The 13,722-nt window shown below is 38.1% G+C and overlaps 3 protein-coding genes across 3 annotated transcripts; all 3 read right to left on the reverse strand.

Moving 5' to 3' along the window:
* Positions 1–167: 167 nt before the first annotated feature.
* On the reverse strand, positions 168–2,870 carry LOC103996586 (glutaredoxin-like). Its single transcript, XM_009417518.3, has 4 exons — positions 2,733–2,870; positions 1,895–1,983; positions 741–839; positions 168–412 (listed from the first exon to the last, which is right to left on the reverse strand). Exons 1-4 carry the CDS (start codon positions 2,786–2,788, stop codon positions 336–338), a joined length of 321 nt encoding a protein of 106 aa, XP_009415793.2. The 5' UTR covers positions 2,789–2,870; the 3' UTR covers positions 168–335.
* Positions 2,871–3,656: 786 nt separating this feature from the next.
* Positions 3,657–4,713, reverse strand: LOC103996578 (uncharacterized). The gene has a single exon (XM_009417506.3). It carries the CDS (start codon positions 4,659–4,661, stop codon positions 3,765–3,767), a length of 897 nt encoding a protein of 298 aa, XP_009415781.2. The 5' UTR covers positions 4,662–4,713; the 3' UTR covers positions 3,657–3,764.
* Positions 4,714–7,757: 3,044 nt separating this feature from the next.
* LOC135598911 (uncharacterized) lies at positions 7,758–13,235 on the reverse strand. The gene is made up of 6 exons (XM_065093394.1): positions 13,040–13,235; positions 12,927–12,956; positions 12,713–12,814; positions 10,470–10,577; positions 8,985–9,039; positions 7,758–8,258 (listed from the first exon to the last, which is right to left on the reverse strand). The coding sequence occupies exons 1-6, from the start codon at positions 13,141–13,143 to the stop codon at positions 8,214–8,216; spliced, it is 444 nt and encodes a 147-aa protein (XP_064949466.1). The 5' UTR covers positions 13,144–13,235; the 3' UTR covers positions 7,758–8,213.
* Positions 13,236–13,722: the final 487 nt, after the last annotated feature.

The following is a 13,722-nucleotide window of genomic DNA, read 5'->3' on the forward strand; positions in this document are numbered from 1 at the left end:
CAAATAGTTTGATGACCACAACAATCACTCCAAAATGGTGCCAAAATAGAGGTGTCATCAGTCTAAAGACTCTAAACTACTTAATACGATACCAACATCATAAGACCGGCAGATGAATGCTCATAAAAGGAAGCAGAATTATGATCCAGGAGGAAAAAGGCAACACATACAGTACACAGCATCAACACATTTAACAGTGGCAACCACAACTCTTGTTGACAAAATGTTCAACAACTGTGTTATAAAACATTAAGTCTTGAACTCATAGAGTTCCCAATATCTTATTCTGGAAAGGCTAAGACCTAGATCAGACAGCACACTAGCATTTAGACAGGCTATGCTGCATTGGCAAGGGCACCAGCCTCAATTAGCAGAGGTTCCAGTTTACCTTGTTGATGCTTTGCCAGGGTATCTGTTGAAACACAAGTCAATCAGAAAGCTCAAAGACCTGAAAAGGCTAATTGAATATACACATAAATTAGGCCATTTTTCATCTACACTCATGAATATATATGTTCCTTATCAATGGTCAAGTATACTTTGTAATTCTCATGTTATATGATATACTTTGAACAGAATTTCTTGGAATGCAATTTAACATTCTAAAAAGGATTTTAAGATGAATCAACCATCAATCAAATATAAAATCAGAGGCTTTCAGTATAAAAATAGAGAGGAAAGGGAGGAAATATAGTTCTGCTGCAAATTTACACAGGAAAATGAAAGGACAAGGGACATACCATCACAGCCACCAATATGTTTCCCCCCAATAAAAACATTTGGAACAGTCCTCTGACCAGTCCATTCTGCCAGTGCTGCTTGGATATCAGATCCATCACCTTAATAGAAAAAAATTCAAGGCATCAAAGGAATTTTAGATTAGAGCCAATGCTAGCATCAAACATAGTGGGATGACTGGACAATATTCACAAAAAAATAAAAAGAAACTGTTGATTAATGAAATTTCCAATCCATGAAATAATACGGCTGAAATTTCAGTTTACCGCTGTGAATATTGCTTCTCAGGAAGGCTAATGTAAAAAGTTCACCAAGACCAAGTAAGCTCAGACCCAGTCTACTTTGCAGAAAGCATTAAACTCTATAGTTTATGCATAAGCTACAATCCATAAAAAGAGAAAGTATTCATAAAAGATCTCTCTTGTTCCTCAGATGAAATTGGAAGTTGGAACCCCTCCACTGCTTCTATGGAAGAGAACATAAACAAGGAATTTCAATTGCAAATTCCATTCCTCACCTTATGGCCCAACAAATACTATATTATGAACAACAAACTAATGCTGGATACAAAATAGAGTACAATCACAATCTAAAGGTGGAAAAATCTTTGGCTACAATCAATCAGATACCTAAATTAGAAAAAAAAGGCCACCAAACAAATAAGCATACAAATTACATCTACTGCCACGTAAGAAAAAACACAGGAAAGATCACCCACATGTCATCACATCATGACCTTCAACTACTCATACCATCAGTAATCTGTATTCAAATATGTTACTTAATTGGTCAGCAAGTCCTAAAAATGTGTACGATTCGCCACTAAGGCCTTTTATAAAGCTTTGATTAATGTTTCCTATAGTTTGAAAATCCAAAATGTACAGAAGATTGTTAGTGATATGATTAGTTTACCACTTCTATAAAGTACTATTACTGTGACCATTTCAATCTATCAAATCCTCGCCTTGATCTGAAGAGCACTCTGTAAATCTAATTTGAGATCTCAAACAGGAACAGAACACTTGAATCGGATAAGACAACAAGACATACCATACAAACATTTCCTTGAGAGTTCATACAGTCACCAAAAGTGAAATAAAGTGCATGTTATGACCAGAAATAGCCAGAGAAAAAGGTCCACGTAGAGAATACTCACTCTCAACATCCAACTCAATTGCCTTGTACCTGGCCCCCAACTGATCTAGCAACTTCTTCACCCTTACGCAGAATGGGCAGAATGTCTTGCTGCAACCAGCAAAATATCAAGCTCAACTCCAAGCCAACCATGCCACAAGGTGGAAATGGAAACATCCACATTAAAGATGAGCAAAATTGGATTAGGCAAACAAGAACACAAAAGCAGAGCTTTTTATCCCTTTTCCATAACAAGAGAGAGGAAAAAGCTGATAGAATATAAACGATTTTGGTCCTTTTAGCGAAACATACGCAATAATAAAAAATCGAGGGTTGATACCGGAAACAAAACAAAAACTGAGGGATCATAAACACAGATTAAAAAAAACGATTTCATGTCTTTTTACCGATCAAAAAAGAAATTGCAGAGTTACAGTCGACAATAAAAAAACCACCGCTGTAGTCTGCAGGTTATGAAAGAAGGACAAAGATTTTTTGCCCGATCGAAAGAGGACAACAGACTCAAACACACAGGCGAGAATCAAAGATCGACTCTGCACCATCAAGATTTCGGCCCATTTTCCCATCAAAACAAGGAAGAAAACATTAAAGGAATCTTTTTTTTTTTTTTTTGTGATGGGATGATCAACATGGTCGAGAATAAAAAACTAGCTTAGATCCATGAAGATTTCGGCCTCCTTTTTTTCCCCAATTAAACGAGGAGAACAGAAGTTAAACACGGTCGCGAATCAAAAGGCAACTCTGCACCGCCACCCCTCTTCACCGATCAACAAGACGGAACAAACCAAAAAAGGAATTAAAGGTAGGGAAGTGATGGATAAGGAGAGGACGATCTAGACCTGAAGACCACGACAGGGTTGGAGGAAACGGTTTCCTTAGCCTTTTCGAGAGCCATGATGTCCACTGCTCGCTCAATTCCAGCCGCTGCCCGCCGCTACCTATGCCGACGCTCCTCCTCACTGTTCCTGGGAGTTGACGAAGTGGGTCATAAATAGGCCACGTTCACTAGCTTCCGCGACCGATCTTGGACACGTGTCAGTACACACCCCCCTCTCCTTAACCCGGCCCGTGGGTCAAATTTGACGGGCCCGGTCTAAATCTTAATAAAATAAAAATGTATATACAAAAACACTTCGGATAGTCTTCAATTGCTAATATGATATTTATATTTAAAGTATTATTATATACATGCTTTGATATAATATTTTTATTTAAAATAGCATATTTTTCCTTAATAATTATATATATAATATATATATTTATATTATGATCCTCCGTATATATTTCTTCCTTCAACATTCATCCAAAAATAGCTAAGATTAGCAGTGTCATACTATAATTAATGTTAGTTGTTTCAAGACAGAAAATAGAAAAAGCTTTTCAATTTTGGAAGGATATAATATGCATAAAACTTTGTTAGAAGCATTTAAGTTAATGGTTAGCTGTTTCATAGATTAAAGTCAAATGAACCTTTTATTTCTCATGTTTATTATATGGTCATGAGAATTTTGCATATGCATTCTTGTAAATTATATAGATACATAATATATATATACATATATACAAGTATGAGGAATTCAAAGATGATATCTTTGATTCCTGATAACTCTGAGAGAAGTAAAAATATATTTTTCTACCAAAAAATAACTTTGGCTCAAAAGATTACTATATAGACATCAGAAAACACAGCAGAAAAAAACTTTAGATTAACTCTATCCAATTCTCTGTTTTCTTCCTCGATGATGACTATTTGGTTTTCTCCTTTATAGAGTTAGGATTTGTCTTAATCGAATCAACCCTGCCGTCTCATTGCAAAAGTAAATGCGCAACATTAATGTCTTTTCATAGACTAATTGTGCAAAATATAGCGCTCAAACGTGCACATCATCTTTCTCTTCCGACTTGCAGCTCTTCACAAAATTGCAGGTAATGATGGTATCAAAGACCAGGAGGAGGGAGTACGAGTAGGCGATGGACACAGCCTCCAAAATGGCCAATGGTTGCAGCTTCCCACCGGACTCAGAGTATGGCCTAATGACTCTACAATGGAAGAGAGCTTCCATGGCGGCCGCTCCGAGACTCGCAGGCAGAGCCAGAGTGATGGCGGTGGCCATCTTCCCATGGACCAGCACAAGGGCCTCGAGGATGCACAGGTACCCTCCGGTGTTCTCGGCGGCAGAGATGATCGTCGCCATGTTGCATGTGATGAGAGCATGGGCGAGCACCAACGAGTAGAGAATGACGCCTGCGACGGAAATGGCCAGCGTGAGGCTGCTCGACGCGAGGTCGAGGACGTCCGCGGCGTTGAAGGCCAAGAAGAGGAGGGACAAGACGGCAGCGTTGGCGGCGAGAACGAGGAAGGAGTTGCAGAGGTACGTGAGCACAAGAGAGGGGTAGAGACGGAGGAGCGAAGCGAGCGAAGGCAGTTTGCCGTGGATCGTCTGAAACACCGATGCTTTTGCTAGGATCAACGAGGTGGCGCCGAGGGGGAGAGCGGCGACGAAGGAGAAGGCGGCCTGCGAGAGCTTGACGTTGAGGAGGGCGAAGAAGTGCGAGGAGGGAAAGCCGGAAGCTTCGAAGAGCAGCCAAAGGCGGGAAGAGATCGCCGGTAGAAGATAAGGAGGAGAAGAAGAAGAAGAAGAAGACTGAGAGAGAAGAGTGGCAATGGAGTAGGGGAAGACGAGGAGTGCAGCGGTGGAGATGAAGGTGTGGTAGCTCAAGAAGAAGGCATGGAAGGAGGTCCTTAAGATCTTGATGGCCTCTCCCATGGTTTGTGCAGGGTCGAGGAGCTTCCAAGGTTTGTCCAGTGGTGTTCGAACATGGAGTCCTTTTTCTATGGGGAAGAAGAGTCTCTCATGGTGGTTATGATGTGGTAATGCCAACCACCAAAATAAGAGCTAACAATGGGTGAAACAAAATCCAAGCTTGGTGTGTGCCAAAGTGATTGGCTTAAGATTGAAGCGAGCTTTGCTTTGTTTTGAAGCCATTTGAACAAACACCCCATATTATCGAAGCAGAAGCAGCAGCAGCAGCAACAACAACAACAAAAAGGAGAAGTCATTGTCCATGGTCTGCCAATGGTTCCTCAAATTCAGAAGCTGGATCTCATCTGATGTTGATATAAACATATATTTTGTTTCATCTAATGACTTGAGAATTTAGATGACAAAATTTAAAATGGTATAAGAGCTAAGAATCCTGTGTTCAGATCTTACTGGTGCCAGGAATATATAATCATACATGATTTCTTATCTGATAGCTTAAGTATTTTTTTAGGTAAATTAAAGATGATTAAAATTTGAAGGACAATAACATGCTGCTGAAGCACAAGATTAGGGTGAGAAGAGGTGAATTGGAAAGTTAGGTGCAAATCGATAGCTGGTTAGGTGGTTGAGGAAATTAGCTTTGACTAAGATGATCAACTCCACTCTCAACTTTGAAATGATCACCTTCCAGTGAGACTATAATAGCTTACCCAAAGTTTTCTTGTCAGTGTAAAAAATGGGATCCTCTTAAATTGGATGAGACATGAGTTAATCTATGATCTTATCACTCCTCATGCTTAGGTGAAAAACAGATTGAAACCCCATTTATGAAACTTAAGTTGATCAGATATAATTTGTTTTCTTGCATTGTCTCAAAATGATCTGAATATGGCACCTTCTGTCCTGATATCACCTTAAATTGTTTGATCAATACTACTACATCTAAAGTGATGTCTTGAATGAAAGAGGTAGAAATAGGTTGTGCCAAGACTAGAGATGTAATCAGCAGTCCTGATGTCAGGATGTTAAGAAGGTGCTGAGTGCATACAAGGAAGATTTATGTTCATATCATGCAAGGCAACATAATCACTTAAGTTCATCAACAAGTAGGCAATTTCAAGCCATGAAGAGCAAGTGATATAGCAGGAGAATCCAAACACCAAAGTGAGCAAAAAGAAGAGGCCATTGTGAGGCTGGTGATCGGTCCTGTCCACCATGTTATCATGTGTGTCAACAGGAGGGATAGAAAAGTTCTTCTTGGTGGGAGGTCAAATAATTTGGTGGTGGACATCCTCAAGGTTTCTGGAACTAGATCAATCACTTGTATGATCTATTAGAGACTGGCAGTAAGTATTACTTTATGCAAAAAAATAAAAATAAAAAGAAGACTGTTTATGCAAAAAAGCAATCCAAATAGATATTGTATTGTGGGTGAAGAAATGATCATGTTCTGAATTTATAGAATCCAAGGGAGTGTACATCTATCTATTCAGAAAAGAAATTGTCATATCCCGAATGATATATATTCAAAAAGTCACATATCTTTAGTTTTAATCATTAGAAAATATGACTACTCAAACAAGGCATTTTCGCGTAGTCTGATAGAATGTAAACAATTTGTTAAATCATCTCCTAAATTTCACATATGTTCTAAATGTTTTGAATGTGGGTCACATTAATTCTAACACCAGTATTTTGATTTAACATAGAGATTTGTTTGGTGTGGAGGTACCCAATTGTGCTCCTCTCTTATGAGGTAGGTAGGTCACCTATTGATAATTGATCAACTTTTAGCTACATGGGTTCTACTTGTTTAATTGTTGTAAAGCAAGAAAGCAGAAGGTGGTGGACCTACTCATTTGACAGAAAATACTGGCCTTGTGCAACAGAAGGTATGCTTTGTCCACTGTGGTTTCATCCCCCATGTTCTCCTGGAACAAATAACAGCAGTCTGATAGGCATTTCCCAGGCAAAATGCTGAAGCATACAAGAGAAAGAAAGATCAAATAATATACAAGTTGAATAGGGAGTTGAGCAGAGGTAAAGGCATGATGTAGATTCACATCTGTTTTGTTCAACAGATCAATGGCATGAGAAATGGTTTGTGAAAGTAGTCTTGATAGGAAGAAAGCTCCTATTTGTCTTGCGAGAAAGATATCAAGATATTTCTTTATAACAAGATGAGATTATTACTGTACTATGGTAGAGAGAGAATATTCAGAAACATTTTCCTGCTTTTACCTCTTTTCAGGGTCACTTAAACCTCTTATTTTTCCACTGTGAATTGCTTCCATCTGAAAGCTGTTTGATCAGGTGAAAATGATGAGCTTATTCACCATGTGGTTAGTTCCTAGCTTGTCCCAAATCTGTCTTCTAACTCAGTGGTAGGGTCAAAACATGCAATTGTTGTGGAGAGAAGAAGGACACCATCACACCATTTGAGTGTTCCAAGTCTTGGGTGAAGCAGCAGTGCCTATAAAGTAGCAGCTCTTTCCTTCTGAGTATGGATGCATGTTTTGGGTTCTGCAGGCGAGAGCTGGAGAAAACTGAACCCTGCACATGATATAAAAAGGTGCAGCTTTCTCCAGCTTCTCTCCTTCACAGGCTCAAATAATTCCACCAACCACTGTTTCCAGTTCAGAATCACTTGCACTCAATTTGGTTTCCTTCAATATCTCTCACCTCCAATGTTGAAAGATGAATGTAAGAATTGGTGGGCACCGAACCCTAAGTCAGATCAATGCAGGCTCAGTTCCCACCAATATCTTACCTTCGACTGCTCAACCACAATTGTACCAACCATTAACAAATTTTTCGGTGAGAATTTATATTGTGACTGAAGTTTTTGCCTCAAATTTGATGTCATTTTACCTAATTTTGCCCAAACTAGTTAAGATCAATAAACTAATGCATGTCTAGATTTTTATTTGATTATTAAATAAAATGAAAATGGGTTCATTATGCACTTGTCTCTTCGAGCTTCAAGGTTCTTGTTTATTACAAGACAGATCTCCATCATGCCTTCAATGATGGGGAACATGTAACATCATACATCACATCACTATCCACACATCTCATCAAGCAAGCAAACGCACGATCAAAGAGGAACCTCCGTGCCGTGATGGATTGCATGGTATGTCAACTGCAAACTTGGACCATACAGAGCAGAATTCAGAAACCAAACAGCCATAGACATATTATCATGTTAAAAGCTAAATAAGATCATGTAAGTAGATCTCTGTTTGATATGCAAGAAACATCAACAGCAATATCACCATGTTTGATGGATGTGGATGGATCAGTATGGCCAGTCTACCGCAATGCAATATCGAGGCTATAATAATAGGCGGTATGCTGGTTCTGGCAATGTCAGCAGTTCCTGCAGGTTTTTCAAATCACATATCTAGCAGAAATCCAGTATCGATTGAGGTTGCAAGATTTGACCAAAATTATATCTCCATCTTGTGGCATGCCCCACGGAGGTGACTGTGTCAACAGCAGAAGCAAAATAATGCAGCTCGGGACCGGCAGCAGTCATGCGTTGAGATGATCTTGTCATTCTGCTGGTATCTGAAGCAACTCTCGAATACCTTCACATACCTGAAGGTTTATATTTGTTATTGTCTTCAGCAGCCAGATATTAACTTGTGAGATATAAAATGATGAAACAGTACTTATCGTCTGAAAACCTGCATCATGTAATTTGACCAAGAATACAAGTGCTCTCCTTTTTATGATCCTTTAATTACTTTTTGCCTCCGAATGAAGCAATCATACATTTGCTTAAATTATCAGTGAAAGAAGTAAGCCTGACCTAAGAATGTTAGTGCGTACCAAATCTACATAATACCAAAAAGAGTAACATCTATAATGACGTGAAAAAAATAACAGCAGTACTTCCATAAGGCCAACCAAATTAACATTGATCATAGTTTCAGGCCCAACTAGTTGCCTTAAATCTAGAAAACTACATAGCATCATCTGTAACTCTATACTACTCTAACAAATCCCACCTTATGCTCCATTACAAGATAATAATGCAGAATTTTCCAATATGTTTACCTCAACAATCAACACATAGAAACCATAGGTACTCATCTAAATCTTAAAAATTCCTAATAGAGTGAAATATATAAATGTATATATCATAATAATGCAATACAACAAACAGGCTACTGGAATGCTACAAACGTTTAGATGAACAACTTAGCAAGTCTTTTGGAAGAAAAATTACAAAGGCATGCCTAACGTATATTTGCGATTAAGAGAAAGAAATTGTTTTGCACAATGAAAAAATCAATTACGATACAGAATCAGCACGCTTACCATCTTGATCTGCGCTTTGATGTTTGCAATCAGGTGAGTGTACTCATCTATTTGTCTGCCAAAATACATCATCAAAGAAATAGTACTTTGGAGTAGAACATCAAATGAAAATACACTTAAAGAAAGAAAGACTAGAAAGCAGAAACAAGCCAATGTAAGAAGTTTCATCAATGTCATGATCTTCTACCAGCGTAAAACATGTATCCATGGCAACTGATTAATCATTAACCATCACCACTAACATATCTCCATCTTATTCCTCGCCTTAACTTATCAAGACAACAATTTCACCTTCCAAAATCAGGTTCACGAGAACAAAAGCAAAAAATCATTTTAATAGGACCTGATGCCATAAAAACACAAGTTGTACGATCCATCAACATATCCTACAAAATAAACTTGAGGACGGAGTCCATTGTAGTGCATATTACACAACAGCTCATGCAATAGTGACAATAAGAAATTCATAGGCCTTAAATAAGGCCGCTACCTTCAAAATGCATTTCCCTAGACTCACATGTTACAAAATGTTAAAAACAATGTATACGATACAACTTGCAAAGATTGCCCGAAAAGTAAGTTCGATGTAGCCAAGACCTATAAAAAAAAAAATCACATCTGGTCGTCCTTTACATTAAAGGACCATAATCACAATACCTTCATCCATTGATTCACATCCGAAAAGAATGGACTGATTCAAAGATTCAATCAAAATCCAAAGGCCAATAGGACACTTCTGTTTCATTATGAAACTGACACATTTTTCCAACTCTACAAGAAATCCCTAAAGAATTCTCAATTTTCCAATTTAAAAAAAGAAGAATGTCAAGATTGAAAAAGATATCTTGTACAAATACAAATGAGAACAATAATGAGAGAAAAAAGCCTTACGTACCAACTATCTATGAAAGCCTACATGAATCTTCTCCCATCTAGCAATATGAAGGGCCAGATTTTCCATCTGTGCAAAAGACACATTTTCTCATCCTTTTGCTGCTATGAAAACTCTGTTTCTTTTTTTTTCTCTCTTTCCCTTGTAAGAACTCAAGTATAAGTCATGTGCCATTTTCTTACAGTTCTACTATAAGTTCTCTGAACATTTTATCCAAAATAGTCTTAACAAACTTCTGGATAACAAAAAACATAATTGTTGTTCTCTGTTTCTCTTAGTGCATCTATTCATCCATCTTAAATTCCTCATCTTAACCACAATAAATATCTCTGAATCATATTTTCTCGCCATCCATTGTCTGGAATAGCTTCATAGCTTGATCAATGGATCTTCTAACAGACATGCTGACCACACTACTCACCCTTCAATTTGAAAAATAACAATAAAATAACATTGAAATGAAGACACAAAAAATAAATGTGCCCAACTATTGGTCATTACAATTAAGATACTTTTGTCTCCACACCATTCAATGGCATACACTAGAAGTATTTCTCTGGTTCAGCAAAAAAAAAAAAAAACAAGTAACTTACCTGGCTAATCTTGCTTCCCTCACTGATATGAATTCAAGTGCTTCCGACCAAGTGAACTCAACATGAAATCCCAACCCTATATCTACAAATATGCGGCGGGTGTCAGGTCTGCAAAGTGCATATATAGGAAAGAGAATGAATAAATTTCTGTAAACCCAATGATAACCATATAATATTACAAATTCATATGGAACTGGTAAAGCATCCACAACAACACAAATGTAAAGGTAAATATACAATTTGCATATACACAGCCAAAATTAAGCAAGCTTGGTGTCAATAAAAGGAAAGCATGTGACTAATTTTAGGCAAACTCAGCATCAACCATACAGATTCTTTTAGATTTGTCAGATAAAAAGTTCTAAAGAAGAGTACAGGTTAAGTAGGTCATTGCTTGTATATATCCATGTGAGGGTGAGCTTTGGTACAATGGTAAAATTGCTCCTTTATGATTTGGATGATCAAGATTCAAGTCACAAAATCAATCATAAATTGATATAACTAGTCAAGTCACGAGCCACTAGACTATTCTTATTTCTTTTATGTTTTCCTATATGTCTCCTTACGACATTATTACAAATTGACTCATCTTGTATAATTAGGGCAACTACACGCATCTTTGATTGGCACTAAATTTCCCCATTTTATCCTCAAACTCATTTCACAAATGAAAGTGCAGCCTTCTCTTAGCATTCCTCATCTCAGGAAATCTAACATGTTATTTCCTGATTACTTAACATTTTGATCCATAAATCTAAGGCACACCATAATAATCATAACTATACTTCTAATGACACTCATCACTTTAAACAATGTGTTTTAACCAATGATCGAAATTTTGTACCGTACCGGTGTACCGAGATTTGCTTGGTACAATATGGCGTACTGCTCGGTACACTAGGGCATACCGCTCAGTACACCAGTGCATATCGCTCGGTACACCAGCACGTACCGAGCGGTATGCCTAAATAAATATATATATAATTAATATATAAAAATATATAAAAAAAATATTTTATATAAAAATATAAAAATCAATATATAAAATATAAAAATAATATAAAAATATTTTAAAAAAGACGTACGCAACCTCGACGACATCGCCTCCTCCTCTTCTCCTCGTCACCTCGTCTGCAGCATTCAACAAAGAATGCAACAAAGAAGAAGGCAGTAGAGTTGCAGACGAGGCGATGAAGGAGACCGTCTCCTGGATCTAGATCGTCGAGGGAGGGCAGCGCCAGATCGGGATCGAGAAAGGGCGTGGAAACAAGTTTGCGCCAAGGTTCTCCTGATTCTCCCTCTTCTTCGAACGTCCTCTCCTTCTTCCTTCTTCGATGCTTCTCCCTCGGCCTCGTCGCAGCCAGGCTAATACCGCCTGGTAGCAGGCAGTAACGGTCAAAATTTTGTCTGTTACCGCTTGAAACAGCCCCATATCATCTAATACAGGGCTATATCGAGCGGTCCGGTACGTACCACCCGGTACGGGCGATACGATTCGAAATCGCAAACCTTGGTTTTAACTCTATGCTGCTGAATGATAGATCCAAGATATCAAAATTATTATTTCTAGAAGTTTATTGTCCATCTATTTTTGCACATGCTAGTAGAAATAACTAAGGTCAACTATATGACATCAATAACACTTTATCTACCGAAAGAAAATATGAGCACCAACAGGAAGATGGTGTACATAAAGAAAAACCAATCAAATACCAAGTTAGAAACCTAGACCTGATAGAACTCAACCCATATCCATATTCATGTTGTGAAGAAAAAGGTTGAAATGTGTGCCACGGCTATCGATTTACATAACCAGGCGTGATGCCACTTACATGCCAAGACCCAAAACAAGTTGTAATGATTATTAACATGGGTTCTAATACTTCAAATGGTACAAAACAACATTCCTGGCTATAAAATGTATTCAATTTTTCGCTCTTGTTTGTAGTTTTGCAAATCTCACATCTGTTTATTTTGTCAATCCAAGCAATATCTCCATTAAATCAAAACAACCATGACTACAATTAAGATATAAAAAGGACGGCGTAACATCTTGATTACGAGCGGTGCAAGGAACACAGTGGAAATACCTTCATCGCTAAAGAAAGCAATAAAGGTGTGTTCATCATGATGTTTGTTAAAAACCATGTAATACCTATTAAAAAAGCTCAATGATCACCAGCATAAGCACAAGGGAGGAATTTTACACGAAAAGAAAATATAATCCAAACTGAGAGATTTACACATCCGCTTGCACGTAGACTTCGGAGCCAAGATTGACCATGGAACGAAGACGGGTCACCCCATTCTTCTCCAAGCTCTCAATGTTCGTCTTCAAATCGGAGCTATTATCCCACAACAAAAAACAAGCAAAAGGTCAAGAAAAACAAACGGCAAAACCGTCTACACTGATCCCCTCGCCATCGAAAATAATCGAGAAGGGCCAAAAAAGGATACAAGACCTTCTGTTGCTGGAACACCTTATCTCTGCAAAGCAGAAAAGAACAAGCTCGGGATATCAGAGCTCCAAAGAATGCATCAGAGAGCCACCAAGACGGAGGAGGAGGTACCGCTGAGCGATGGCTTTAACTAAGTCGGGCTTCAGGCGGCGGTCGACGAAGTCCTCGAACTTCTTCACCTTCTCTTGCCGCAGACGCGCATCGATCTCCTCCATCCGCCCGTCGGCCGCAAGAGGGAGGGGAGGGGTTTCTCTCGCTCGCTCGCTCGCTCCTCGAGTGTCTTATTGGGCCCAATCGTGTTTTGGGGCATTTAACCCAAATTTGTCTTTAATCCTTCAGAATAGCTTCTTTTATATATTTTTACTTGGCTTTTATCATTCACGCCGTAAAACCAATTAATGATCAGATCAATCCAAAAAAAATAAAAATAAAACCAATTGATGACCAAATCGATCCAAAAATCAAAAGTTCTTCGATCGAATTGGAGAATATTTAGACTCAAATTGAATTGGTGACTGTGAGGCCGCTGCAATCAATGCGAAGACGACTCCACGAGTTCGATGAACATTTCGAATTCGACGAGTGTTCGGATGTTGCTAGAGAAATACTTTGTTTTAGATATTGTGAAAATTGCATGATGAAATATGTACGCAGATAAGGCAACCATATTAGAATTTAACTCAAATTTTGTGTTCCTATCTTTAATGATCGATAGGAATTTACTATCCGCTATCAACTTGATAATTAAGATAATCTTAAATTTTCTTTCTTTATTATAAGAAAATTAATATCTT

This window comes from Musa acuminata, chromosome BXJ2-1 (assembly GCF_036884655.1).
Source record: "Musa acuminata AAA Group cultivar baxijiao chromosome BXJ2-1, Cavendish_Baxijiao_AAA, whole genome shotgun sequence".
NCBI classification, from domain to species: Eukaryota; Viridiplantae; Streptophyta; class Magnoliopsida; order Zingiberales; family Musaceae; genus Musa; species Musa acuminata.